Here is a 24,369-nt window from a genome sequence, read left to right as displayed (position 1 = left end):
TGACTGATCGACCATGCTGACGGCTGGTTTTTTGTTTTTCGCCACTTTTTGCGCGCGGAAAAACTGCGGGCCTAGAAAATAAGCCCACGACGGGGGCTTATCTGCTGCCACGGACCGGTCGGTCGGTCGGTCGGTGGCTGTGGCCTTTGTTTAGACCGTTGTTTGCCTTACACGTCCTCAGCAGGCATCATTTATCTTTGCGCACACTGTTTCTACAAGACACCGTTAATACGACGGGGATACTTTGCTTTATCTCCGCTACTTAGCCATTTTGCCGCTTGTTGTTCGTAACACCACGTAATATCCGAGAGCCCCCTCATTGAGCAGCTTTTACCATCACGGCGCTATCGAACAGTATACTTCTTCGTCTTGGTCCACTCGTTCTTGCTACACAATCACTAGGCACCGTACTGCTCACTTTCTCGCTCATGGCTGGTAGGTCCCAGCCAGGGCTGCACTTCAGGACTCGTTTCTTGGAAACCGTAGGCGTAACAAACACCAGCTGAAAAAATCCTAAGAAGCGAAAATTGGCCGTCAGTTGTTTCGTGGAATCTGTTACATCAATTTTGAAACTGTCACTCCCTCTCCCGTGTCCAGGTTTTACTGAATTAGCCTACGGCTACGGTTTTCCTCATTTCGATCACATTCGATCTTTGCCCACGACCCGCAGATGTAGTGTCAAGATGTCGTAAACAATTGGCACCGGTCCTTATTTTAGGACCTATGTTTTCTAAGTGTCGTTGAGGTTGGATTGATTTGAACTTTTTGTGGTCAGTGACAACCTTGGCGTGATTATTTCATGTGGGTAACGCCACACACTTGGCATGCGCGCTTGCTTTGATTCAGTTTTTGTGGCAACGTAGCTAACAAAATCTCAGAAAAAGCCGTTCGAATGCTCACTCTCTGTTCCGCAGATGACATTATTACAGGAACAGTGGTAGTAAAACGCCACGCCATGCTGACGGATGCCGCGGCCGAACCGCCGGCCGACGAGAAAGTGGAAACCGTTTAGTCTAAATGATGGGGCAAATAAAATAAAAATCAATTTAATGGCTTTCCACGCCGAAAAGTTGGTCCCTGATCGGCCATCGGTTGGTCGGTAATAAATATAAATAAAAGCACTCAATCGCATCCACTTAGACGATTTTTCCGTTGCTGTTTTTGAGGTTCTCTGGGCCAACGGGCGGGCAAGGGCGAAAATGCCAGGCGTGCAACGCCTTCGTTAACGTTTTGTTAACAGGCGGTGGAAAAAGTTTTTGATATCTTATTAGATTAAATCATTACTCCGCAGGGATGGCCAATGCTCGCCGGGAAAGCCTTACAAATTTGTATGTTTTATTAATAAAACTCCGCCGTCTGTTGCTTGTGATTGAGGAGCAATCATATTGTGGAAAAGGAGAACCAATGGTGGCTATCAATAAAACTTTTTCGCAATGGTACTTAACACAAAACAAGCAATCAAACTGTGCACCATGGGTTTATTGCTTTTGACCTCGAATTATTAGGCACAAGAGCTATTGAATTGGCTGAAGGTTTGTTAGAGTAACTATGAAACCAATAAAACATTCATGCCGTGTCCTGTGCCGAGTTATGATATCCTTTGTTGAGTTCGTTCTAAAATGATCAAAGATTTTGATGAATGCCTAACCTGGTACCATGGCACCTTTCATCTATTCAAATATCTATTGAGCCTAATGAGTGCGTCAAATTCGCTTGTCTATTGAATTGATTTTCTCTAACTAACATGAGCTAAAATGAGTTTTGATTGGCACGGGCCAAACCCTCTTTTCAAATCACTGAGAGTTCAATTATATTCAAATATACATGAATTTGTTTTCGTATGAAGTAGACGGGACGGATGAAATAAAAACCAACAAAAACCAATTGAACAAACCGGTTCCGTAGAAACATCGGAAACGCCACCGAAGCGCAAGAGGAATTTAATCAAAGTTTGATTCCACAAAAACCCTCGAGGTGGGATCGCAAAAGTCCGTGTACTAAAAACATCCGGAAAACATCCTAAAGTTATTTTTTACTTCGTTCGAGGACTTTCCGATGAAACATTCAAATAACCAGTGTTTTTCAATTTAGGTAGAGCTGGCATTCAGGGAATGAATTTAAACTGTATCTTGAGTAAATATGGACATTTCAAAGAGTGTGTGTGTTTAGCTACCGCAAATCGGGTAACAAGAGCACCCTTCTGCCCATCGGGAGAGGTGTAAATATTATACAAAAAATCTATTGGATTCCATTATCCCCAGCGAGGCCTAACAAAGTGTCTCAATCCGCCACTCGAACGGTTTTACTACAAGACATTTTCGAGAGATTTTCCCAGAAAACCGTTCCCGGTCCCTTGCCCTGGGGGCGCCAAGGCGTAAGAACCGCTTTCAGAGCACACGTGCTGAGTGGTGCCGTGCCCACGCACACGCCCAGAATTCGTTGAGGTCCTTGGTCCTTGTTTTCTCCACGGACCATGGCTACAGTTGTGTAACGTTTTGATGGAGAGCGTCCACATCCCGCTGGCAGCGGAGAGCGAACGTTTTTCGCATCACGATTACGACTGCGTTCCTTTGGCCGTTTCCTCCTGCAGCGATAAGGACTCGAAAGAGAACAACGACCAACGCGCTGGGTTCGCGTGTTGCTTCTACGGGAGACCGACAGTGGCCGTGAGGTGACAGTGAATGTGCCGCTAACCTGACATAGTGGCTGTCACTTTGCGCCACTTCGCCAGTGTCAGCAAGGACTCTGACCCCCTCCCGGGGCTGGACGCGGACGGTGGAGTTCCGCAGAAGTCATCACGAGTGCGCTGAAAGTTTGCAATAACAGGTTCGTCGGTGTTCCCATGCGGCCCCTTTTGCTTGGCTGTAACCGTTTGCGGACTGTTACCGTGCGGTAATTAAATTTATTTACGAGTACCAAAAACCGGTGGTCGCCGATCTGCGGACAAGAGTTTGATAATTCGGTCGTTTAAGTGCAAAACGAACGAAGTTCTTTATCACCGCCTGTCAATCGCCGTTTACGGCTCCCGGCTCCCTGTCGGTAAATCGGTTCCGACAGACGTAAAGTGACGGGTGCATCACGCCGGGTGGCACAAGTGGCCACTCATAATCGGCACCGAGTGTGGGTAAGTGGTTCCCAACTCACCCGTCCCGTCCCGTGGACTAAGAAAGGATTTTTATTCATCTGGGCGAGTGTCATACTCTGCTGTCCGCCGGGACCAACCCGGGGGTGGGTTCAAAGTCGTGCCGTGGTTGCAGAAGGAATCGATCCGATCGATGGCCGGCCGAAGATGGAAACGAAGCTTACGTTGTACAGGGGAAAAGTTTTATATGTACGCAACACACATCGCAGACCGCCCGGCCTGCTTGGACAGGCGGAAGCGCCTAGGTAATTGAGTTTTGATGTGTTCCGTGTTGCGTTGAAGTCCTGGCCAACGCAAAAAGGGTCACGGGTGAGCGGAAGCGTGCGGAACTTGTTGGATAAGTTTTTGCGCCTGCCAATAGAAACACTACAGCAACGGTAGTAAATTTCTCTCACGACAAGGCACAATGTTGGCCATTGGCATACCATATTGGTGGTGTTGATGGATCGATCAGGATCCTGTTGATGCGCCTGAGTGCAGTTTAACAGTACTTTATTCCTGAGATGAGCCTGGCCAATCAGCTCGGCAAACGGCAAATCAACCTCAGCACAACAAACGAGCTCCTAATTCAACACACAATCCGTTTTATCCGTCCTTCCGTCCGTCCGTCATGCATAGTTATGGGCCGAGCAGCTCCTCGTACTGACAGCATCCAGCCGCCTTTTGCTGAATCGCCCTGTAGCAATCGAAGCAGGCCGGCGCGGCTCAGAAAGGATAATTGAGTTTTCATGGTCAGTCGGTTACGTCAAGCATCTGTCAGGAATGTTGCTTCGTGTGAGTCAATTAAAGGGCGAATAAATTGTTTTACCGCCGTGACAGGATTGTTCGTCCGTAAGCCCATGGTCCTCGAAAACCCCACACGGGGATCCCCGGGAATGGTTATTATTTTTTGTAACGCATTTCCCGTCGAAAGAAGCACCGCCACGTGCCGCCGATGGAACGAATGACACACGTTTTTTTGGCCCCCGGGGCTCTCCTGATGGCTTATGTGGCCCTCTCGAGAACATGCGGTGATTGAATGATTGTTACAATCCAGCCAAAGAGGATCAACAATGTAACGGAACTTTTCGACCCGAAACTATCGGCACGGCACAATGTCGGGTCGGGTGGCATAAAATATATCCGTTTGTGGCCAACGCGGTGTGTTGTACAATCATCTCTTCCGATTCATTTGCTGGCAACTTCGCCACGGCCCCCGACGCAGGCTCGCTCCTAGACACGGGAATTATTTTATCGATTTTATGTTACTCCAGCCCAAGTCGGGCCGCGGGGCGTTATTGAAACAAAAAGCATCGTGTGTCGTCCTACTTTGAGCTTCCGCACGCAGCGCCAAGACGAGCCAGCACTCGGTCGGTCCACTTGTCGACTCAGCACACATTAAAATACATAACAAACATTCCTAGCCAGCGTCTCGACGACGTTGCTGCGGCCGGGGCCGGGCCGAGAATGTCCGGCGCATTCGCCCCCCTAAAAGGGAATCAATTCTCGCACAATTTAACTGCCGCTTTAGTGGCAGCCTTCGCCATTGCAACACATCCTTTACTGCCCTGCCCTGCCCTGGCCGGGGCGCACGGAGGTCGGCAATTTTTCGTCAAAGGACACTCCCTTGCCGTTAGGGCGCGTTCACTTGCCTCCGGGGCTTTTATGACTGCACTGTGGCCGGTGTCTTGCGTGGGAATCCTGAAATGGTGGAAACTTTCCACTAGATCCGGAGAACAGTACACAACACGCACACACAGCACACGGCCCGAGTGGGTGGTAGATAATGCGAATTATCCAGAGACGAGGCCCCAGGCTCTAGGCCAACACGTTCACATTGATCACTCACATTAGCAGTCGGGGGTTTGGGTCGGGTTTTATTACACGCTCTTAATCCAATGATTCCGTGGCGACGTCAACCTATTCCGCCGTTCCGATCGATGTCGCACCGATCGGGGCGTTTGCTCACTGAACTGCCATCCGATTCCGAGGTTATTGCATTTACATAATCAATGTACGGGAAAATTTTATACGCTACTCTGCACTCCGTCGTCGGGGACACATTAGCGGCGTGGGACGTAGTGCATCCTTATCCGCCCAAAATCCGATCTCCGGTGGAACCGCGGACGGAACACGCGGCCATGACGCGACGCGATAGGTGCACGGTCTGTGTGTGTGGGTGTGTGTGGGTGTGTTGGGAGTTGTCGGCGGAATCCGTTTCGACCTCGAACCGAACCGAACGCTCAGCTGTACGGCTACGACGAGACTGGAGTGGCCCTAAACATCCGTTTCCGCTCGACCATGCTGTCGAGTCGGGTCGGCGTCGTCGTCTTCGTCCTCGCCGATGAAGCCGGCACTCGGCACTGCCGTGGAAGGGCTCCATTTGCCATGCGCCACGCGCAAGCAGCGAACGGTTCCAAAACACGGGAAGCTCGGACTTCCAGTTCCAGGCCGGCCAGGCGGCTCCACTGGAAGCGGTGGTGCTGTTGCTGCTGCTCGGCGGCCAGCTCGGCGAATAATCTCCGCATTTGTCTGCATTCGCGATGGATGGGCTGGTCCTCAGGTCCCTCGAAGGCGCTCTGAAGGTGGGTGCGCTTGGGATTTCGCTGTGGTCGGATCGGATCGGACCGCACCGGCCCCGGAGTTAGCCTGCAAATTGTATCAGGATGAAGAGATACGTCGCCACGGTGCTAATAATCTAATGGGGGGGGCGGTACAAAGAAACCTTTTGTAAGGGTCCCGGGCCTATCGATTGCGAGCGGCGTCGGCGAATTTACATACCGCGAAAAACACGTTCAAATTTACGTCGAAGTAATAGGTCGTTATTTTAATGGGCGTCTGCCGGAGCTGGCACAGAAAACTGTGTATCTGTGGACACAAAATCAATACATTACTAATTAACGCACACTTCACTACTCGTGGCCGCCATCTCGTGGGTTTCTCTTTGCCTTTTTGTTGCACATCAAATCATTCTCCTGCACCGCGGCGTAACCTATTATGGCCCCTGTTTTCTTTCCCTAAAAAAGGATTAATTGCAATTAAACATGTATGAGACAGAGGCCGGTGGCCGCTCGGTACCTCTAGCGCCAGAAGATGGCAATTCGAGACGATCTGGAGCAGGTTGATCATGTAGACGATGGCCCACGACAGGAAGATGCTGGTCGAGAAGCGTCGCTTGGGATCCGTTTTGAAGATCGCCCGATAGAACGTGTACAGTGCCATTATTCCGTACAGCACGGTCACCAAACAGAATCCTGTGAACTGTTCGACGGAACTGACGGTAAGAACGCTCCCTCCGATTGACCCTCCGATTAATTACCTCAGTTTTACAGCGATTACTTATGTCGATCGTGACGCTGTGGATGTCATCGTACGCCAACGCGACGCCAGCGATGAGTTTCCGGCGCAGACTAGCGGCCTGGGGGCTGTCTACTTTGATTTTCTTCCTCCCGAAAGTTGGCCGCAGCGCCGTCAAATCTTCGTCACAAACTTTCTGGCTGGTGGAAGAGTTTCGGTAACTCCGGTTAATTTCCGGTGGCTTGTGCTGCCCTTACCTTAGGTGCTCATTGATGGCGCGCACTTTACAGCGGACAAACGTAACTTGGCCGATAAACAGTCCGCCGATGACGCTAGATGCGGAGCTGATGAAGAGATGACCGACAAAGATCGGAATACGCTGTAATGCGTCTCCCAGTCGATAGGCCGTATAGAGTGAGTACACGAGGGCGCTGGCTGTCAGTGTGGCCAGCACCAGCCAATTGGCCAGCAGCTCCCGGTCCCGCCGATCGTTGTCCTGGGCGATTCCCATACCGGCCAGTTGGGCATCAATCGAGCGAAACGCATTCAGTAGATCCAGATTCCATCGATTCTGTATGAGCCAGCGCACCAACACAAACATCATATCGGCCATCCCGAGGCCCAAAATGATCTTGCTGCCAATGTCCACCACATCGGATCCGGTGGAAGAATAGGAGCAAAGGGTGCGCATGTTTTCGTAAGAAAAGTACGCATACAGTGCGACGTTCAGAACACAGCACGAGATCCCCACCCGAGACGGCCTGGCCACGTAGCCACTTTCGGTTTCGCTAAACTCGAAGTTCCGGAAGCCAAACAGTCGTCCCGTAAAGAATATTACTCGAACAAGCGCCATCCTGGGCCCGCCCGAACGTCGACGACTTATCACCACCGGCACAGTGTCCCGAAATGTAGTTCATGAGTTCCTCCGGCGGGGTTTTTATGATGTCGAGAGAATTAGATATGCCCGATACGGATCGGAAGTGCAATCGCCGGTATCATGAAATATTGATTTCATTAATTCCGATTGCTGCCCCGCTGGCGTATCCGTTGTGAGTTAGTAAAAAATAAACCCTCTTCACAGTCTTACTGTACAAAATAAATACACAAAAAATGGGAGACGTTTTTTTTCGAAATTTGAATCGAATCGAAATCGCATTTGCGATTTTGTGGTGTGTTCGACTTTTCCCACTCCGGTTGCCATGGTAACGTTGCCGGCTCACGTCGATGATGTGTGAAGCACCAGCACCCCTTTGCATAAAGAATCGGAAAATGACAGCAGGATGTGTTTATGAAAAGCTTCGTAAGCCCTCTTTAGCAAATTAAATAATCAATTTGCAAGGAATTTTGCAAAACCCCCTTTTTATCGGCCCCTTTATCGCCTTCGAGCACCGAGAACCTTTTAAGGATTCGATTTTCGTTCGAATCGCGCCCGGCGTTATGTGCGTGTGTGTGTGAGTAAGTCGTTTGAAGATACGCATGAGGGACGCATCAATGGAGTGATCAACAGCGCGATTCCCCAACAGGCACGCGGGCGTGAAGCTTCAAATGTTTAGTTTTTCAATTTGCTCCTTTTATCTCCGTGCAATGCACCATTGAAAGGCCGCGAGTGGTTGGCCCCAAGGTTCAGCTCCTTGGAGGCCAAAAGGACCACGTTTTATTATTCGCGTGCTTGAGCTTTCCTTGCTCGAGCACCATCCTCGAAGGACACATTCGCCGAAAGATCCCCGGAGCCTGGCAGGATCCACAGTGAAAGCGCGCGCGAGGGAGACAGCGAAGTCGTAATGGAATTATAAATGTTTAGCCACGTTGGCATCGTTAGAGCAACATTTATTGGATTTTGTGGCACACAGCTCTGGGCTCTCGGGGTTCCGACGGATTCCATTCTCAAAATGATTCCAAACCAAGACGGGCGCTGGTTGTAATGACTGTACGTGCCGCTGGCATTTCCATCCACCCAGAGACATCCCACAAACCCCCGGGCGGTGGGCGGCTGGTGGTTTGTTGGACGAATTCGAAAGTGCAGTCATGCGATAAAGACCCACGGCTCCGTGCACCGTGCTCCGAGGAGGCGCGCCCGGATGGCCGGGTTGAGTCCCACCTGAAATCAACCTCCACTCTGAAGGGAGAGATTTTGGCATAATGATCTGCAAACGAACTGCAGAAGCACCGCCCGGATTCTAGGAAGCTGCGTCGGGGAGTGTCCACTTCTTTCTTTTCTTTTGCGCCTCGGCGCAACATCTTGCATCCCACATGGTCGTATGCTGAAGCTTCCGCCAGGCTGCGTGGACCGTGCTGTCGAAAACAAATTGCTGTCGGCCTGTCGGCACACAAGGAGCACGGATCTTTCGGACTCGGCTCGGTCCGCGCGCTGGTTGAAAACTATTTCAACTTACACGAAACCTCAAATGGTGAGCATAATTCTAATGGATCTTCCAAGAAGGTGACAAATGTGCCCTGATTTGAGCCCTGCGCAGAGTCAAAAGACCGAGGTTGTTGCCTTCCGGGGGCCCGTTCCGTTCTGTGGCCCGACGCGACCGGGAAGCGGCCCTCCGGGTTGTGTTGTGCGAAACTTTCGCGTTGCGGTTGCTCTTCCCACCGCAATTTGCGACAATTTGTCACCGGCAGGTGAGTTTACTGCTGTAAGCGGCGTCGGTCCCTCGGAATGGCGCCTTAAGCGAGGATTTTGCATACTTTACTCCTAAAGCAAATTAATGAACTCGCTCGCTGAATGGGATATGCTCGGGATGTGTGTGCGAGAACCGGTGACAAACGGGACCCGTGCGGAAGTTGTGTGAATTTACATACTCTCTTCGTATAATGAGCGAAGAATTACGAGCGTTTTGCGACCGCCTGCGGTTTGCTGCGACCAGCTGGTGGCCGCATTTATCCATCACGCCCGAAAGCTAGTTGCTTCCGAAAGCAATTAAAAAAGTTTGTCAATTTCTCCGTTACATTAGCTGCCTTGACACCAATCCCGAGCCCGATGCGGCCCGAGCACTTTGTCGCCCGCGCCAGACCGACGATTAACGATCATCAAAATCAATTATCTAGAAGCAATGGGGCTTCCTCAGGCTCGTCGTCTTCAGTTGGCCCGGTAATCGGTCCGCATCAATCTAAAGCCTTGCGAATGCATCAAGCCGGCGTTCAAGCGGTGAGCCGTAAATTAGATTCTTCGTCTCGCAAGTCTCATTACAACACTTTCCGGGTTCGATTCCGCCGGAGTGATATGGTTCGTTAGTTGAGCAACTGTAATTAATTTGGTGCGAATTGTTTGCGTTCGACTGGGAGAACTCGTAGGTTTTATTTTAAAGCAATCGCCACGGTGGCCACGGACGCCCACTGATTATCTTTAATGGAGTCATACAATTTCGATTTATCGGCCGGATCATTACGCATTTCGAATTCGATTGCGTGAGTTGTGCTCGGTGAAGCATAAAAATACACCACGAAAGCCGCGTAATTATCGTCAAATGCCTTCAATTGATTGATGTTCGACGTACGTCCGCCACATATCTAATCTTTATAGGAAATCTTTATTAGAAAGGGTCCCTAGGATCAAGGTGCGTGTTGAGCGAAGATTAAATTTGCCTGAAACAATAAATTTCACACATTCCAAGTGCCGGTGCCGTACCGTAGTCATGCTCGTAAATTATGCATCGACCGGTTCCTCGTGCGTGTCGAAGGCACGAGCCCGGGAACAGTGCCGGTTTCGCTGCCCCGTGTGTCACATCGTCTCGTGGATGGAGTGGTTCGGGCAGATTCTGCGAAAGCACGCCACGGTGTACGACGTCGTGAACGTGCATCTGGCGCTGATGAAATACACGGGAGATCTCTTCATTTGGCGTGATCCCTGCTCGGGTTCCCTGCACCTTTCGTGGCCCTGTGTCGGACTGTTTGTGGCCCAGGTGTCGGCACTATTGCTGCTGGCCATCGGTGGTCAATTTGCTCATTCGATGTTGAGTGGTACGAACGCAACGTACTTGCATCACGGAATGACCCTCCTGATGACGTTAACCGGTTTCTTTGCGATCATCGTGTCCATCGCTAATGCGTGCGCAGGACGAGCTTTGTGGCGCATTCTCGAGTGCTTCGATCGGTTCGATCAGAAGATGGCGGCTTTGAGTGCCCCGGTGGATCTTTGGTTCCAAAAGCGTGTCTACTTCCAAGCAACTGCCGTGTCCATAGTCGGATGTTTGGGGAGCAACGGAGCATTTCTGATCTACCTCGCCGTCACGTACAGCAGTCTGGTGCTGAAGATCATCATCTTCGTGGAGATGACACTCGTTCTGCTGGTGGTCTTTGCGACCATCTGTCAGTTGATACTGATAACGTTCTTCGCGTACTACCGCTTCCGGCATCTGCGCCAGTTTTTCGCGCTCCATTTTCTGCCGTGGTCACCTTCAGTGGGCCCGTTTTTTGGTGAACTGACCAAAGTCAATCAACAACAGCAACGCATTCACCCGGCAATGTTTCAAGCCGTGCTGGATATGGTTGACGATCTGCACCGAGCGATGCAGCTCATTAATCGGGCGTATGCGGTTCAGGTGATCTCGTCGGCCACGTCTTTGTTACCGTCACCAACTTTGGTCCTTTTTGCCATCTATCGGTCCTTCGTGACGGACAACTACGAGCTGAGCGTTATGATTTGTATCATCGCCGTGGCGACCTTTCTGTTCTGGATGTCCTTTGCGTTGCTGATATTGCTGTCCTCGGGCATCCATTACGAGGTACGGTTGCCAAGCGCGATTTCGGCGGTTACTTTGCTTGTCATTTTGTTTCCGCCCAAAACGTCGACAGGTTGCCCGGCTGATCGATTCGTTCCATCATCTCGGAACCACTGTGCAGTTTAGTCGTTTCGTCCAAGACAGTGCCGTGTTCCTGAAAGCGCGGGTTGTGACCATTCAGATGGGTCCGGTTGAGCTGAACTGGAAGGTGGCGTTCTCTGTAAGATACACTCGTTACTGTGATGTTATTAGTTGGCGATTTGCGCTAAACCCATCCCTACCGGTTTGCAGATGGTTGCTTCGATGGTTTCGCACCTAATCATTCTGATACAGTTCGATGCGAGTGGTCCCGGAATAAGCGGCCTGCGGGAGAGAGTGTAATAAATAAAAGCGTCCAGCATCCAGCATTTACACACACACCGCTTGGGTTTTATTCATATATGATAAGCACTTGTTTGGCACTTGTTTTTACTTTGGCCGCTGGTAGTAGTGCGTTCCCACGAACGGCATCTTCTCGACGGAGCCGTGGTAATGCTTATCGCGCACTTTGAGCATAATTTCGGTGCCCGGCTTTTTGTACTCCTCGCGGATGTAGCCCATGGCGACGTTCTGCTGCAGGCACGGGCTCGGACATCCGCTCGTTATTTCGCCGACTTTCTGCTGTTCGTTGTTCTGGATCTCGACGTGCTGCCGGGCCGGAGCCGCACCCGACTCCATCCGGAGGCCGACGCGCCGCCGGGTGACGCCGTTTTTGATCTGTGCATTGATGCGGTCCGATCCGGGAAAATTGTTTTCAGCCCGGCGCCTTTTTGCCACCAACCACAGAAGGTTCGCCTCGACCGGGCTAGTCGTCTCGTCGATGTCATTGCCGTACAGACAGAGTCCGGCTTCCAGGCGCAGCGAGTCCCGAGCTCCCAAGCCGGCCAGCTTCAGTTGACCCACGGCCGGGTCTAGCAAAGCGCCCGCCAGTTCGGCTGCTTTCGACGACGGGACCGAGATTTCCACTCCATCCTCCCCGGTGTATCCGCAGCGCGTAATACGACAACCGGCCACTCCCGCCACCGTGTCCGTGGTGCTGTTCATGAAGTAGAGCCGTGACAGGTCGGTGGTGCACAGTTTCTGCAGCACCGCCACGGCGCTCGGGCCCTGTACCGCCATCAGCGATTGATCGTCCAACGAAAGAAACTCGACCGAAACGTCTTTCCCGTTCGCTTTGAACGATGCGACCGCTTCGGAAATGTTGGCCATATCGACGGGTTTGCGGGATGCGTTCGATACGATGTACAGCAAATCGTCCGCCACTCGGGTCACGATCAAATCGTCCAAGATGCCACCGGAGCTGTTGGTAAACACGGTCAGTGTGCCCGTTCCATTCGGCAATCCTTTCAGGTCCGCCGTGCAGATCGATTCGATGCAATCGATCACATCTTTGCCTAAAATGCACGCGGTTCGCGGGTTAGTGTTTTGTTGATCGCACAAAGCTTGGTCGGTTGGTTACCTCTGACGTAAGTTTGCAGCATATGGGACACGTCGAAGATCGATCCGTACTCGCGCGTGTACAGATGTGATTTGATGATACTCTGATCGCCATACTGCACCGGCAGCCAGTAGCCGGCAAAGTCCACCAGCTTGCCGCCTTGCTTCTGGTGGAACTCGTACAGTGCCGTCCGGCTCGGCGCTCCCTCTGACGCGTAGCCCCTGGTGGCCGCCAGCGAAGCGGACGTTCGCACCGAACGAACCCCGTGCCGTAGCATCAGGCTTTGCATTCTGCTCGATCGATCGATTCACTTTCACCACTCGGACACAAATAAAACTGTGGCGGCCTGGCCGTCCGTATCGCTGACAGGCGAGCGTAGGAACCGACACTATCAGCTTTTGGGGCGTGTAATCGATGGCAGAGGTCACTCACTAACACAGCACCAGGCGCTACAGCTGATACTGACTCCGGCGAGTCAGACGGAAACAGCGTTCGGACGAAATTGAAGCCCCGAAGCGTTATCTCCAGGGCATGATAATTTCGAGGATTGCTGCCGAGTGTCCGGTGATCGGCGGAACAATTGATGGACCGATAGTGCAACAGTGTCACAAACACGAACCGAAAAACCGGTTTAATTCGGTGCCAAGGTGCCCTCTGGAGCACTTCCTCGAGGGAAAACACTTTCCGGTGCGATCGTGTGATCGATCACCTGCCATCCTTATTGATGACCCGGGCTATTAATCTTGAGTCCCCGAGCTCCATCTAAGGGTCCGTCACGCTAATGCGCTCTAAAGTCAGTATCCGTTCAACCCCACCGAGGACAATGTCCCGTTGGCGACCGCGTGACGTTTACGGCGTGGTGGTTCCTTTGCTTTCCCTGTCACGAGTCACCGGGGTGGCCGCGTTTCACCTGATCGGTGAGCCACCGTACGTGCAGATTAGGATAATGCCAGTGGATTGCGTGGCTCTGCTGCTAAATCTGCTGATAAACTGCGTTTGCGTGTACCTAAACGTGGAACACAGTCGGGCCTTCACGTTCACCGGTTCGGCGGTGATGGACGCCGGCCTAGGATATCTGTTCCCGTTCGGGGCCATCTGTATGATGTTGGTCAACTGTGACAACGTGTTACGCCGTGAGACGATCGGTGCAATCGTTGCCGAGCTGTACGCGGTGGATCGATCGCTGCAACGCAAGAGCCATCGCATCAACCATCGGCTCCAGGTGCGGCTGCTAATCCGCATCCTGATTCTGTTGCTGTCGCTGGTCTCGATCGGCTCCTGTTACTCGCTGGCGGTGGCTCTATCGGTACACGGTTCCGAAAGGCTGAAGTTTCCGGATTTCGCCACCAACACATTCTCGTACCTCGTGACGGGTTGCGAGATCGTCCTGGTGAACTTTCATTTCATTACCGCGGCCAGATTGGTTGCATTCCGCTTCGACGCAATAGAACGGTGCCTCCGGAAGCACCTGGACGCTGGCCAGTGGTGGATCGAGCGCAGCAATCCCTGGGGACGGAAGACAACTCCGGTCGATGTGATCGCCGATTTTGGGGATGATTTTTTCGCTCTGGTTCGCATCGTGACGCGAATCAATCGGATCTACTCGAACCAGCTCGTGTTGTGCATCTCGGGCGTATGCTTTTACAGCATCTTTATTATCTACGCCACCACGTTCACGATCTACATGGGCCGCCTGGAGGAACTACGGATGGTGTCGGTCATGCTGAGCGCCTGGGCCTTTATGGTCGCCATGATGGCGTTCATCTTCCACGCGGGAGTGGAGCTATCCCGGAGCGCCCGGAACGTGACCGAACTCCTTCACGATGCCGTACAGAGGGAGCAGGACCCGGGGACGCGCCAAAAGTTGCTCCACTTTTCCCAACAAATCCTACTGCGCCCACCGAAACTGCGAAGCTTGTTCTATGAGTTCAACTGGAAAACTATGTTCCGGGTATGTTTCGGCGGACTTTCACCACAGGACCGTGTGCTTAAAGTGGCGTGTTGTGTGTTGTTTGCAGATTTTTGGGTTCATCGTCACCTATCTGGTGATACTGATGCAGTTCGACCGCGTTTCCGTCCGGCCCGAGAAGGAATGAAATCGAGAGCCATCGTGGAGAGATCGCATCGCGTAAATGATGCAATTAATTGGATGAATGAAGTATTAAACGATTGTGCAACGATTTTATTTCAAGCCGTTCTTTCACACTCTCGTTCCGCACACTCAACCACTTTATGCTTAATTGTATCTCATTAATTAATGACACGAGCTACGCGGGGAAAAAAATCGCGAAAAATGTGTCTCCCGAATAATTGATAAATAAAAATTCCTCTCCGAGGGAAACGATGCGCCATGTGTTGCATCGTCCGCTAATTCGTGAGTTGATTTTAACAACTGGCGTGCGTGGTTAATTAATCTTCATTATCCATCCCGAAATCGTGGGATGATCGCGAATTATGACACAATTTTAAAGTCATTTCCTTTCACCGCGGCGTTTATTGAATCGCATCGAACTGTATCATTATGATCAAATACGTTGCCAGTTCGCCGGTGGCCTGCAAAGGAAAAGGTTTGATTCTTCATCGACTTCAAAGCCGGTTTGCGTCTTACCCTAACCACCAGCGGCCAATCGACGTCGAAAAACAGCAAATCAATGCTCGGCAAACGGTGAGACATTTGCTCCGACAAACATTGTAGGCCGTCTTCGATCTCCGCGGACTCGGTCAGGTTGATGAGCCGATGAACCAGCTTCCACGTGTTGATGGAACATTTGCGTAGCTCTCCTGCCAGGGCAATGCTAATGATCGATAGCGCAGAATAGAGCACAGTCCCAACCATGAAGAACGAAGCGTCGTAAGCCTCGGCCGCTATGTAGCGATAGAAAACTACCCGCAGAAAGGCGAAAGTGGCCACTAGCAGACTGACCAGGATGTGGATCATCAGAATTACGATGGGTGTGCCAAAGCTGAGTGAGCAGTCGTGAGTGACGTCACACAGTTTATCCTGCAGCTTCCTCAGCGTACGTATCAATCGTAACTTTTCTTGCGCATCAGAGTCGATAGAGTACGTTAGCTTCCTGCAAAGAAACTCCGGTAAAGACTGACCCGATACTAATGTTTGCAGCACTCACTTCAGCACGTGATTGATGGCCTCTGCGCGTGTCACTACGAAGTACAGCAAAAGGTTGAACATCATGTAGAAACAGATGCCGCCGGACCAACAGTATATCATAAAAGCGCCGGCCATGAAGTGATCGCTCCAAAACTCCACGCCCCGTATGCCCGCCAAAAAGATCGGATGAAAAATGCAGCACAACAACGTGCTGAACGATCCCAAAAGATGATGAAGTTGGTAATTCCTGCAGCAGCCAAGTTTTGCAATCTGTTTTGGATAAAACGTGGTCCGAACTGTAGTATTTGAACCAAGATGACTAACCACACTGCCTCATTACCTCCGCATCAAACCGTTCGAGGTCGGAGAATATCCGCAGGATACGCAATTTCTGGCTCTGGTATAACCACGGCGTTACGAGCAGCGCGAAGAAGGGCAGCTGCATCAGGATGGCCATACTTTGCTTGACCAAGCCAGAGCTGGAGCTAAAAATTAGACTCCAAGAGTCGGCCCGAAGCGTGACGGAAATGAAATAGAATCTCAACAACGTTAGCACCACTATCCAGCACCACTGGGCCGCCGCGCCGTCTTGGGCCGTGCCGCTGTCCGCTGAGATGACGTGCACCCCGAGCAACTTCGTGGCCTTCCAGATGGGAGCGAAGGATTGGGAAAACCCGTTGGCCGGGAACCACCATCGCAGAGCGTACTCTCGGCGGATTTGCTTCCGAACCAGATCGATCATCACGTGCGGCGTCCAAAACGGTACTGATCGGAAGGAGTGCCGTTTGGGACCTTAACATCGAACGATATGAAGTGATTAAAAATTCATTCCACTTTGGGGCCACATAAAATAGAAGGCAACTACAGTCCAAGGGGTCAGTGTAAGGATGTCTTCGTTTCGAAGGGTCGTCCGATGGTTCCGGGCGGAGCCACGCAATGTGTTTGATGTTCTAAAGTACAACGATGCGTTATGTGACTTTGTGGGTCTCAACATCTATCGCTATCGGGGCGATCGTGCGAACGGAGTCGTTGAGCTGAGTGCAGCGAAGATACTGAATTTTTTGCTGATGAATGTACTGCTGGTGGTTCTGATGATCGTTCACGCCAACATTCCGGAGAGGTTTACCAGCCAGTTCTCCTCGGTGATTGTTTCGTACGGCATTCGGGCGCTGCTGGTGGGCGGTGTGATTGGAATATCGCTGGTGAACAATCTGAATTCGTGGAACTGGAAATCGATCATCAAACTGGTGCAACGAATGCATAAGCTGGACATTCAGTTTCAGCTGATGGATCATCGCATCGATCATGTTGGCCATCGAAGGCAGCTCCTGGCCGGATACAGCTTCGCGCTGATCGCACTGTTGGCGGTCGTTGTAGGTTTCAACGTAACCACCATCGTCTTCGTAGACTCACGATCGGAATCGTTAAGGATGGTTTTTGGTCAGATCTACTTCAACTTGATCTTCTTTACGGTGGTCAGCATGTTTTTGACCCTATCCTACCTGATATCGGTTCGTTTCAAGCACTTGAACGACGCCATCGAGCTGAGATTCGACACAACGAACGAAACGTTTGGCGAAAAGGATAAAACACTGCAACCTTCCTTGCCGTTTCCCTTGCCACCTTTCCTTGCCCGTGAGCGGATAGCGATCGTGCAAAAGTTTGCCGATCTGCACTATCAGTTGAATGAAATCGCGGAGCATGTTAACAGGGATTATGCTGACAAGCTACTGTACAGCATTATGGGTTCGCTTCAGTTCTCGGCCTTCAATCTGTTTGCGCTGCTTAAGATCTTGCTCAACAATATTCCACAAGTGCGAGTGTTTACCTTCTTTAACGTGCTCGGAAGTATGATGTACACGATAATGTTCATGTTCGTGATTAGCCGGACGAGAATGATAGCACGAGAGGTGTGTTCCGAAGCACAGGATGATTATGCAAAGCATTAATGTTTAGCTGTTCCGTTACAGAGTAAACAGACAGCGACGCTGCTCCACAAAGCCATCAATAATGAAACGGATGAGAAATTGGTTCGATCGATGATCACGTTCTCGAGGCAGGTGAGATACCGTTCGGCAGCCATCGGCTCCAAGCAGATCGTGTTCGACTGGCCATTCATTTTTAATGTAAGTCTTTGTAATTAGCCGAAAGAGCATCGAATTAATGGGTCCTACGGTCCTTTACTCGATTACAGAGCATCGCCGTACTGGCCTCCTACTTTGTGATCCTGCTACAGTTTGATGCGGCATTCGGATAAGCCGTTGTGGCCGTAACTCCATATCTGATGCACTTCGATAACCTCAGCACTTCAGTTAATTAAGCCCAACCAATGATAACTCCTCGCGTTGCCTCGTACAATATCAGAATATCAGTACATTCCCCGGTGTGGTCACAATGAGTCACGGCGGCACTCGGTTCTGGTTTGAGGCGAACTCGGTTTTCGAAGCTTTCCGTCCCGTTTATAGGGCCAGTAAAATGGTCGGAATACTCGTCGATACGATCGACTTCCGGACGCACGACATCACCCGGACCGTGTGGGATCAGATTGCGCTCGTGTGCGGGGTATTGCTCGATCTTCAGGCACTAAGAATGGCCGCTGGTCGATCGCTTCGTATTTCCGATTCGATCCTACTGAACGTGGGAATCTACAGTTCGGTTAATTTGGGTTTCATCATTTCGTTGTGCATTCCGCTTTGCAACCGCATCTTTGCCCGGCGAATGCACGGAATGATCAAAACGCTGGCGGAGGTAGACGAAAAGCTAGAAGATCATGGGTACCACCTCAAGCACCAGTTGAACCACTTTCTCAGCTGTGCTTACATGGCCGCACCGATTCTGATTAATTTTCTACTGTTCAGCAGCTCGCTTTTTGGGGGTCGAGTTCCTGAGGCTCAACGGGTCAGCTTGTTACAAATTGTTATTTATATTCGATCTTCTTTGGTTTACACCATCTTTGGGTCTTACTCGTGCCTCACGTTGACGTCCATCTATATGCGCTGCAAGGGTCTGAACGCGGTGATCGGGTAACGAAATTGTGTACTCTCGGTCTTGAAGCGATTTAACTTGTGTTCTTTTCACAGCCAGCGGCTTTCGTCTCCTGCCGACACACGGGACCTGATTGCTTCGGTGCGATGTTTCGGAGAGCTGCACGAAAAGCTCTGCGACACCATCTTGAGCTTCAACTATTGCTTCGGGCTTCAACTGCTCTGCATGATGGCGTCAGCGTTTGGATTCACCCTGTTCTCGATGTTTGGTCTCATTCACGATTTGTCACGTTCCACGGCGGATGAGAATTACATTGTTACGGTGTTCAATATGGTTTATGGGTGTATTTATCTATCTTTCATCATCCAGGTCGTGGTTAATGGGAGTCTCGTAACGCAAGAGGTTTGTATGAAACAAGCGATCATGAAGCGAGCTGGCGATCATTTTATATGTTCATGTTTAGTGCAAAAAAACGGCGGTGATGATACACAAGACGATTTGTTACAACCACCTCGAGCCGGCTGTCATGAGGCAGATAAAGTTCTTCTCGCTACAGCTGTTCAACTCGGAGTCACAAGTGTCCTGTTTGCTGTACAATTTTCAGTGGCCGTTCCTCGTTTCCGTAAGTTGTTTGGACGAATAACTCATAACTGCCAATCAATTGAGATGCCTTTCGATTGTAGGTCTTTTCGTCACTCACGATGCACATAGTGATCCTGGTTCAGTTCGATCTGGCCAATATTGCCACCAAAGCGTGAACGCAATCTATCACCCGAAAGTAGTGTAATAAAATTGGATATTTAAATGGGTTTGGACTAATCCATTCTGAAATATTGCGCATTTAGAGACAATCAGAGCGGTTTCTGCAGATAGTATCGGCCGTTTAAAGTACCGCAGAGATAAAAACGACGAAGATTGATGCTTGCAAAGCCCGGAACATCCATCATTTAGGGGTGCGCGATTCCTACCATTAGTAACGAAACATTACTCCGGAGCAAGAATAGATGATTTGATATTGAAAAGTTGTCATGGCAACAGCTCCTAGCTCTAGCTTTCTGTCCGACGGAATCTTCCTCTGCGTGTTGCAACTGCACCGAGCAACTATTGTGCCAGCGGATCAAAATATCCTGCTCCTGGAAGACAGACAAGCCGCCAGTGACAGAATCGCATATATCTTTGAGAGACGCTCGGGGCGCTTTGGAGCCGGGGTTTGTGCATGACCTCCGAAGGTGGTCTTACATTTATTCCTGCATCCCGAAAGAACACCCTCATTTAAGACGGGAAATAGCGTAGAAATGTAACGCAGTCCGCACACAAGCTAATGGAAAACTGCCAGACCGAACCGAGTCCGACAAAAACGAGGGCAAATTTATCACGTAGCTCCGCCGTATCCTTGAAACATCCAGATTTATCAAGTTGCCGCTGCTGCCAACGATCGTGTGCGCTCGCACCGTACGATGCATTTTGCCAATCCCATCCCTGTCTAACCGCACACGGACTTGTGTTCTCATAGTTCGTCATCTATTATTCACGGCAAGACGGAAACTCTGACTCACGGTACGCACTCAGATTTTCTTAGTCAATCGCTCCACGAAATCAAGAAGCCGTGCGTTTGCTGAGAGTGAGCCATTCCAGCCGCAGAGATCCTTGGGTGGTTAAATTACCTCGCTTATGTACGTGAGTTGATTACGTCTTGTCACTTTTTGGCTCGAGGGCAAAGGTATGGTACCGAGTCAAGAGTGTGTCATGTTGTTGCAATATTTGCAGAAGATGCTGGAGAATGGCTGATTTACACGGCTTACACTTCAAACGGAGCGTTTAACTAATTGCTTCAATTTTATTCTCCTTATTTATGCCCTTTTCAAAGCATTGTTGTCGTAACTGTGCTTCAAACATTTGTGTGCCACAAATCGGTTTCTTAAAGAGTTAATTGGTCGATAGCAGGCAACAAAGAACTGTGGTTGCCAAAGATTGTGTAGGCAGATTATGGACCATTTCGTTATATGAATATTTTATGTTGATTTACCCTTGACTTGGCCGGTCGCCATTTTTGTTAAAGACCTCCGCTTAGCAGGGAAAGCATCGCAAAACGTGACGACGAAACGGTCACCGCGGGCGCTTCCCGTGATTCCCGCGCGTTCTGTAATTACGCCACTAAGAAGCTCCCCGCAGGCGAGCGAATATATTAATCATAAACAAGGTTGGTAATAATTGAAAATTCAAGTATAAATATCGTAGCCTCCGCTTCCTGTCAACAGGTGCTAAGCCAGGTTGAACAAACTTTTAAAGCCTATACCACTATCAAGGTGGTGGCATTTAATTTAATGAATATGCATCACCCTTTCCGTCTAATACGCAACTTGAATGGGACCGAAGGTGGACTCCAAAGGAGTAGCAGTTGATACTGTTTTACAGCAAATGCCATTTTAAAAACTTCATTCAAACCACAAACATAGTCTTTTTCGTTGCCAACCGAATGACGGTAAACGGATTGCATACTTTTTGGCGCGCGAAGGCTCATTGGCCAAACCCCAAAATCGTGTGATTGTTTTCGGACCGTTCGGCCCTTATTTGCATGATGTCAAATTGCACCAAAATGTTGAGATACGTTGCGAAGGACGAAATCATCTGCACGGGAAAGAAGTAAAGGACAGGGTTAGTCACGCGTGTGTTCGAGTGAATTCTGACAGCGACTTGCCGTGAGCAGAAAAGCCCAATCGATATCGTAGAAATAGCACGAAACCTTCGGTGTTTGGTGTGACAGTTGAATAGAAAACGCTCTCAACTGAAAGAAAATCATTAAACTATTGATTTAGACTCGAAACGACACCACTTGCCTGTTGCAACACCGAGTGATTGCATTCGTTGTAGATGATGGCTTTATGCAGCAAAATAGCGGTTTCTTTGGCCTGTAACGAACCACCTTATGAATATGCCTTGTCGAGCTTCCAGGTATGCTTCTTACCTTTTTGTGCAGCAAACTTCCAGCAAAGATGATTTGGAATATAATGAGGAGATAGAAAAAGCTCAGAAACATTTGCGATAGTATGATGGGACCCGCGTTCGCAAGGCGGCCAGCCCTCGGCGATAGGTACACGTGAATGATGGCGAAAAAGCTCACCAAGTTCAATCCAAATGCGCTAGCCAAAACGTAAAAAATGTGTACAAAGAAGCACCAATTATAGTGCAAAATGACGGCGGACAGTTTGGTGTAAAGCACGGCGAATGCTTTGGGTGTTTCCTTTTCCGCCAACGGCAACAGCTTCTTCGTCGCGGTCGGTTTTGTATGGAAATACAAGCTGAAAATCAAGATACGAGAGAAATTTACGAATCTTCACCTCTCCTTGGCTAATGCGCACCGTGAACGCACCCGAACGCAACATTAATTTTGTGGTAACGATAGACAATTGCCCAGAGCGATTCGCAGCAGTAGCACGTACTTGTGATGAACATTAGATTGGCCATTATGAAAGTTATCAACACTACCGTATTTTCGCCCGTCCGATAGTCCACTTGGAACGGATTCGAAAGGACCGTCCCGGAGAGGCATCCGATCTGAAGCAAGAACGCCACGAGCAGATACATGGCGTGGCAGAAATACTCCGTACTGTAATCGTGCCGGTAACCGATTCGCTCCAGGTCCCGGTCAACATCCACCACAAGCTGGATGAGGCGATCGTACTGGTAAGCGTTAAGATAGTTCACTATCGGGACCACGATCATGGCCAGCATCTGTATCGACAGGAACAGATTCAGAATGAACTCGATCAGGGCGGAATTGTACAGCGATCGGTTCCGATCGAAAGGGGCCGTGCTCGATTTGATCACCAGAAAACTGTTCAATGACACATAGCCCACAAAGATCAGGACATCTTTGAACGTACGCCGAATGGTGGCCGTTTTGAAATTGGCCGTAAAAGAAACCAATCCGAGGGCCTTCGTCAAGTAGTACATGGGTCGGAGCGTTTCGACAAAGTTATGGGCCACAAAAAACCGCTTCATTTCTCTACGAATGTTCTACGGCCGAAGCGTCAAATTAAACTATTTGCCGCCTGCCAAGTGATGGCCCACCAGAAGCCCTCAAGCGAGGCGGATGGCAGGCCGAGATGGCTGGAATTAATTACTTCGAAAGAGGGTCACTTTCCAGCGACGATAGCATCGGCGACCGCGCCAATGATTAATGGCGATCCGTGAGCATAGGCGATAATTGATGATTGGAGCGACAATTTGCATGGCACAACCGGCAAGCTGTTCGAAATTGGACCGAAGACACTACAAGCAATATACCAGAAGATCAATAGTATTGATTCGAGTCGATTGGTTCAAATGTTCCACCAACACTCTATGTAACTAATAACTGATTATAACCAACATTGGGGGATTTAGGCGCTTCATTTAACGATCTGCCGGGAATGGGGCGATATGTATCGGTATCGGTGTGTTCGTTGGGGCTCATAATGAGCCCGCCTAATGGACAGCCGTATTGTGTGCTCATAAATTAATCCCCTGCCAGGCCAGGGTTTGTGTTACGGTATCTGTATGTTACAAGCCAGAAAAGTAACACCTCTAATTAAGGATGGCTGGAAAGGATTGTCGAGTCCTTGTTGAAAAACGGGACGGTCTAGGTGAAGCTTACCATCATTAACCGCGCGACAGTGATTGAAATAAATTATTCCCCTCCAGCGCGATGCTTCAGCTATTTACCATTTTTTGGCACGACGTCGGATGGTTGGTTCCCCGTCATTCAATGGAGTTGCCAATGGAGTACGTATTACCGGAGCGCCACCGTAATGCGGCACGGGCACCGCAAACGACAAGCTGGCCGGTCGTCCATCAACGCCAGCAGCACGCTAGGTCCCGGCAATAATATGCTAATTCATTCATCCCAGCTGCTGCTTATGCCGCTCATATTGATGGCGTTGGTCGGTCACGCCAACGGCACGGATGTTCGGATGATGTCGAACATTGTTTTACAATCGGCAGTGCAGTTGTTGTCGTCCGTGTCCGGGGTGCCGCAGCCAGCCAGCCGGCCGGCCATTTCGTTGGCGTTCGTTTGTTGGCGACCCACAGGGAGTAGCCGGTGTTGGGTCTTTGGTGACATATCGCCTCCCGAAAGTCCCAGAGTCACCGTGGAGTTCCGTCGGGATCCGAGATCTGGATGTCCGGGAGACGCGAGGGCGAAGTAATGCAAAAAGGTGGCAATAAATTTTGAATTACAATCTCCACGCCCGCCCACCCGGTGGCCCGGTCATTTGGGGTTTGGTAACCGACACCCTTTCGACCGACCGTGCTCGGGAGGACTCAAACTCAATCCAAAAGCGGGTCCCGGATGTGATGTTTCCCCCGGGGTACAACTTATTGGAACGGAAGGTGATTTATTTGACGCTTGACGTTTCGCATGTGATCCGCATTCGACGTGCGCAACGTGAACCGCCGGGATGGGGCCGCCCAAGAAGTTTGGAGAGCGCTCGGAATGTACCATTCGTTCGAACCCAGGAACTTACCCAGGAACGTACCGCAGCTGTGCGTTTTGTCAGCAAAAAGTAGGTGAGCTGGGAGTGAAAGAAAGCCATGTGGTCCTAATTTTGCGAACGCATTTCCTATTCTGTTTGTCGAAGCTTCTATATTTGAAGCACTCAGTTAAGTCATTTGCCGT

General features: G+C 50.2%; 4 protein-coding genes across 4 annotated transcripts; 3 read left to right on the top strand and 1 right to left on the bottom strand.

Annotated features, from left to right (window-relative positions):
* Positions 1 to 11,558: 11,558 nt before the first annotated feature.
* Positions 11,559 to 12,935, bottom strand: LOC128272065 (aminomethyltransferase, mitochondrial). Its single transcript, XM_053009793.1, has 2 exons — positions 12,641 to 12,935; positions 11,559 to 12,575 (listed from the first exon to the last, which is right to left on the bottom strand). The coding sequence occupies exons 1-2, from the start codon at positions 12,906 to 12,908 to the stop codon at positions 11,611 to 11,613; spliced, it is 1,233 nt and encodes a 410-aa protein (XP_052865753.1). The 5' UTR covers positions 12,909 to 12,935; the 3' UTR covers positions 11,559 to 11,610.
* Positions 12,936 to 13,442: 507 nt separating this feature from the next.
* Positions 13,443 to 14,715, top strand: LOC128274358 (uncharacterized). The gene is made up of 2 exons (XM_053012525.1): positions 13,443 to 14,570; positions 14,638 to 14,715. The coding sequence occupies exons 1-2, from the start codon at positions 13,443 to 13,445 to the stop codon at positions 14,713 to 14,715; spliced, it is 1,206 nt and encodes a 401-aa protein (XP_052868485.1).
* Positions 14,716 to 16,615: 1,900 nt separating this feature from the next.
* On the top strand, positions 16,616 to 17,985 carry LOC128274348 (uncharacterized). The gene is made up of 3 exons (XM_053012512.1): positions 16,616 to 17,638; positions 17,699 to 17,854; positions 17,923 to 17,985. Exons 1-3 carry the CDS (start codon positions 16,616 to 16,618, stop codon positions 17,983 to 17,985), a joined length of 1,242 nt encoding a protein of 413 aa, XP_052868472.1.
* A 137-nt stretch (positions 17,986 to 18,122) lies between these two features.
* On the top strand, positions 18,123 to 19,471 carry LOC128274345 (uncharacterized). The gene is given in 3 exon segments (XM_053012508.1): positions 18,123 to 19,115; positions 19,177 to 19,335; positions 19,397 to 19,471. Coding segments are annotated over 3 exon segments (1,227 nt in total).
* The last annotated feature ends 4,898 nt before the right edge of the window (positions 19,472 to 24,369 follow it).

Source organism: Anopheles cruzii, chromosome 3 (assembly GCF_943734635.1).
Source record: "Anopheles cruzii chromosome 3, idAnoCruzAS_RS32_06, whole genome shotgun sequence".
Taxonomy (NCBI): domain Eukaryota; kingdom Metazoa; phylum Arthropoda; class Insecta; order Diptera; family Culicidae; genus Anopheles; species Anopheles cruzii.
The sequence above is the reverse complement of the archived record's forward strand: the minus strand, read 5'-3'. Positions and strand labels throughout refer to the sequence as shown.

Coding starts and splice junctions, on each gene's coding strand:
- LOC128272065 (XM_053009793.1), bottom strand. CDS start 12,908: ATGCAAAGCCTGATGCTACGGCACGGGGTTCGTTCGGTGCGAACGTCC. Junction 12,576..12,640: donor GCTGCAAACTTACGTCAGAG/GTAACCAACCGA, acceptor CGTGCATTTTAG/GCAAAGATGTGATCGATTGC.
- LOC128274358 (XM_053012525.1), top strand. CDS start 13,443: ATGTCCCGTTGGCGACCGCGTGACGTTTACGGCGTGGTGGTTCCTTTG. Junction 14,571..14,637: donor ACTGGAAAACTATGTTCCGG/GTATGTTTCGGC, acceptor TGTTGTTTGCAG/ATTTTTGGGTTCATCGTCAC.
- LOC128274348 (XM_053012512.1), top strand. CDS start 16,616: ATGTCTTCGTTTCGAAGGGTCGTCCGATGGTTCCGGGCGGAGCCACGC. Junction 17,639..17,698: donor CGAGAATGATAGCACGAGAG/GTGTGTTCCGAA, acceptor GTTCCGTTACAG/AGTAAACAGACAGCGACGCT. Junction 17,855..17,922: donor ACTGGCCATTCATTTTTAAT/GTAAGTCTTTGT, acceptor ACTCGATTACAG/AGCATCGCCGTACTGGCCTC.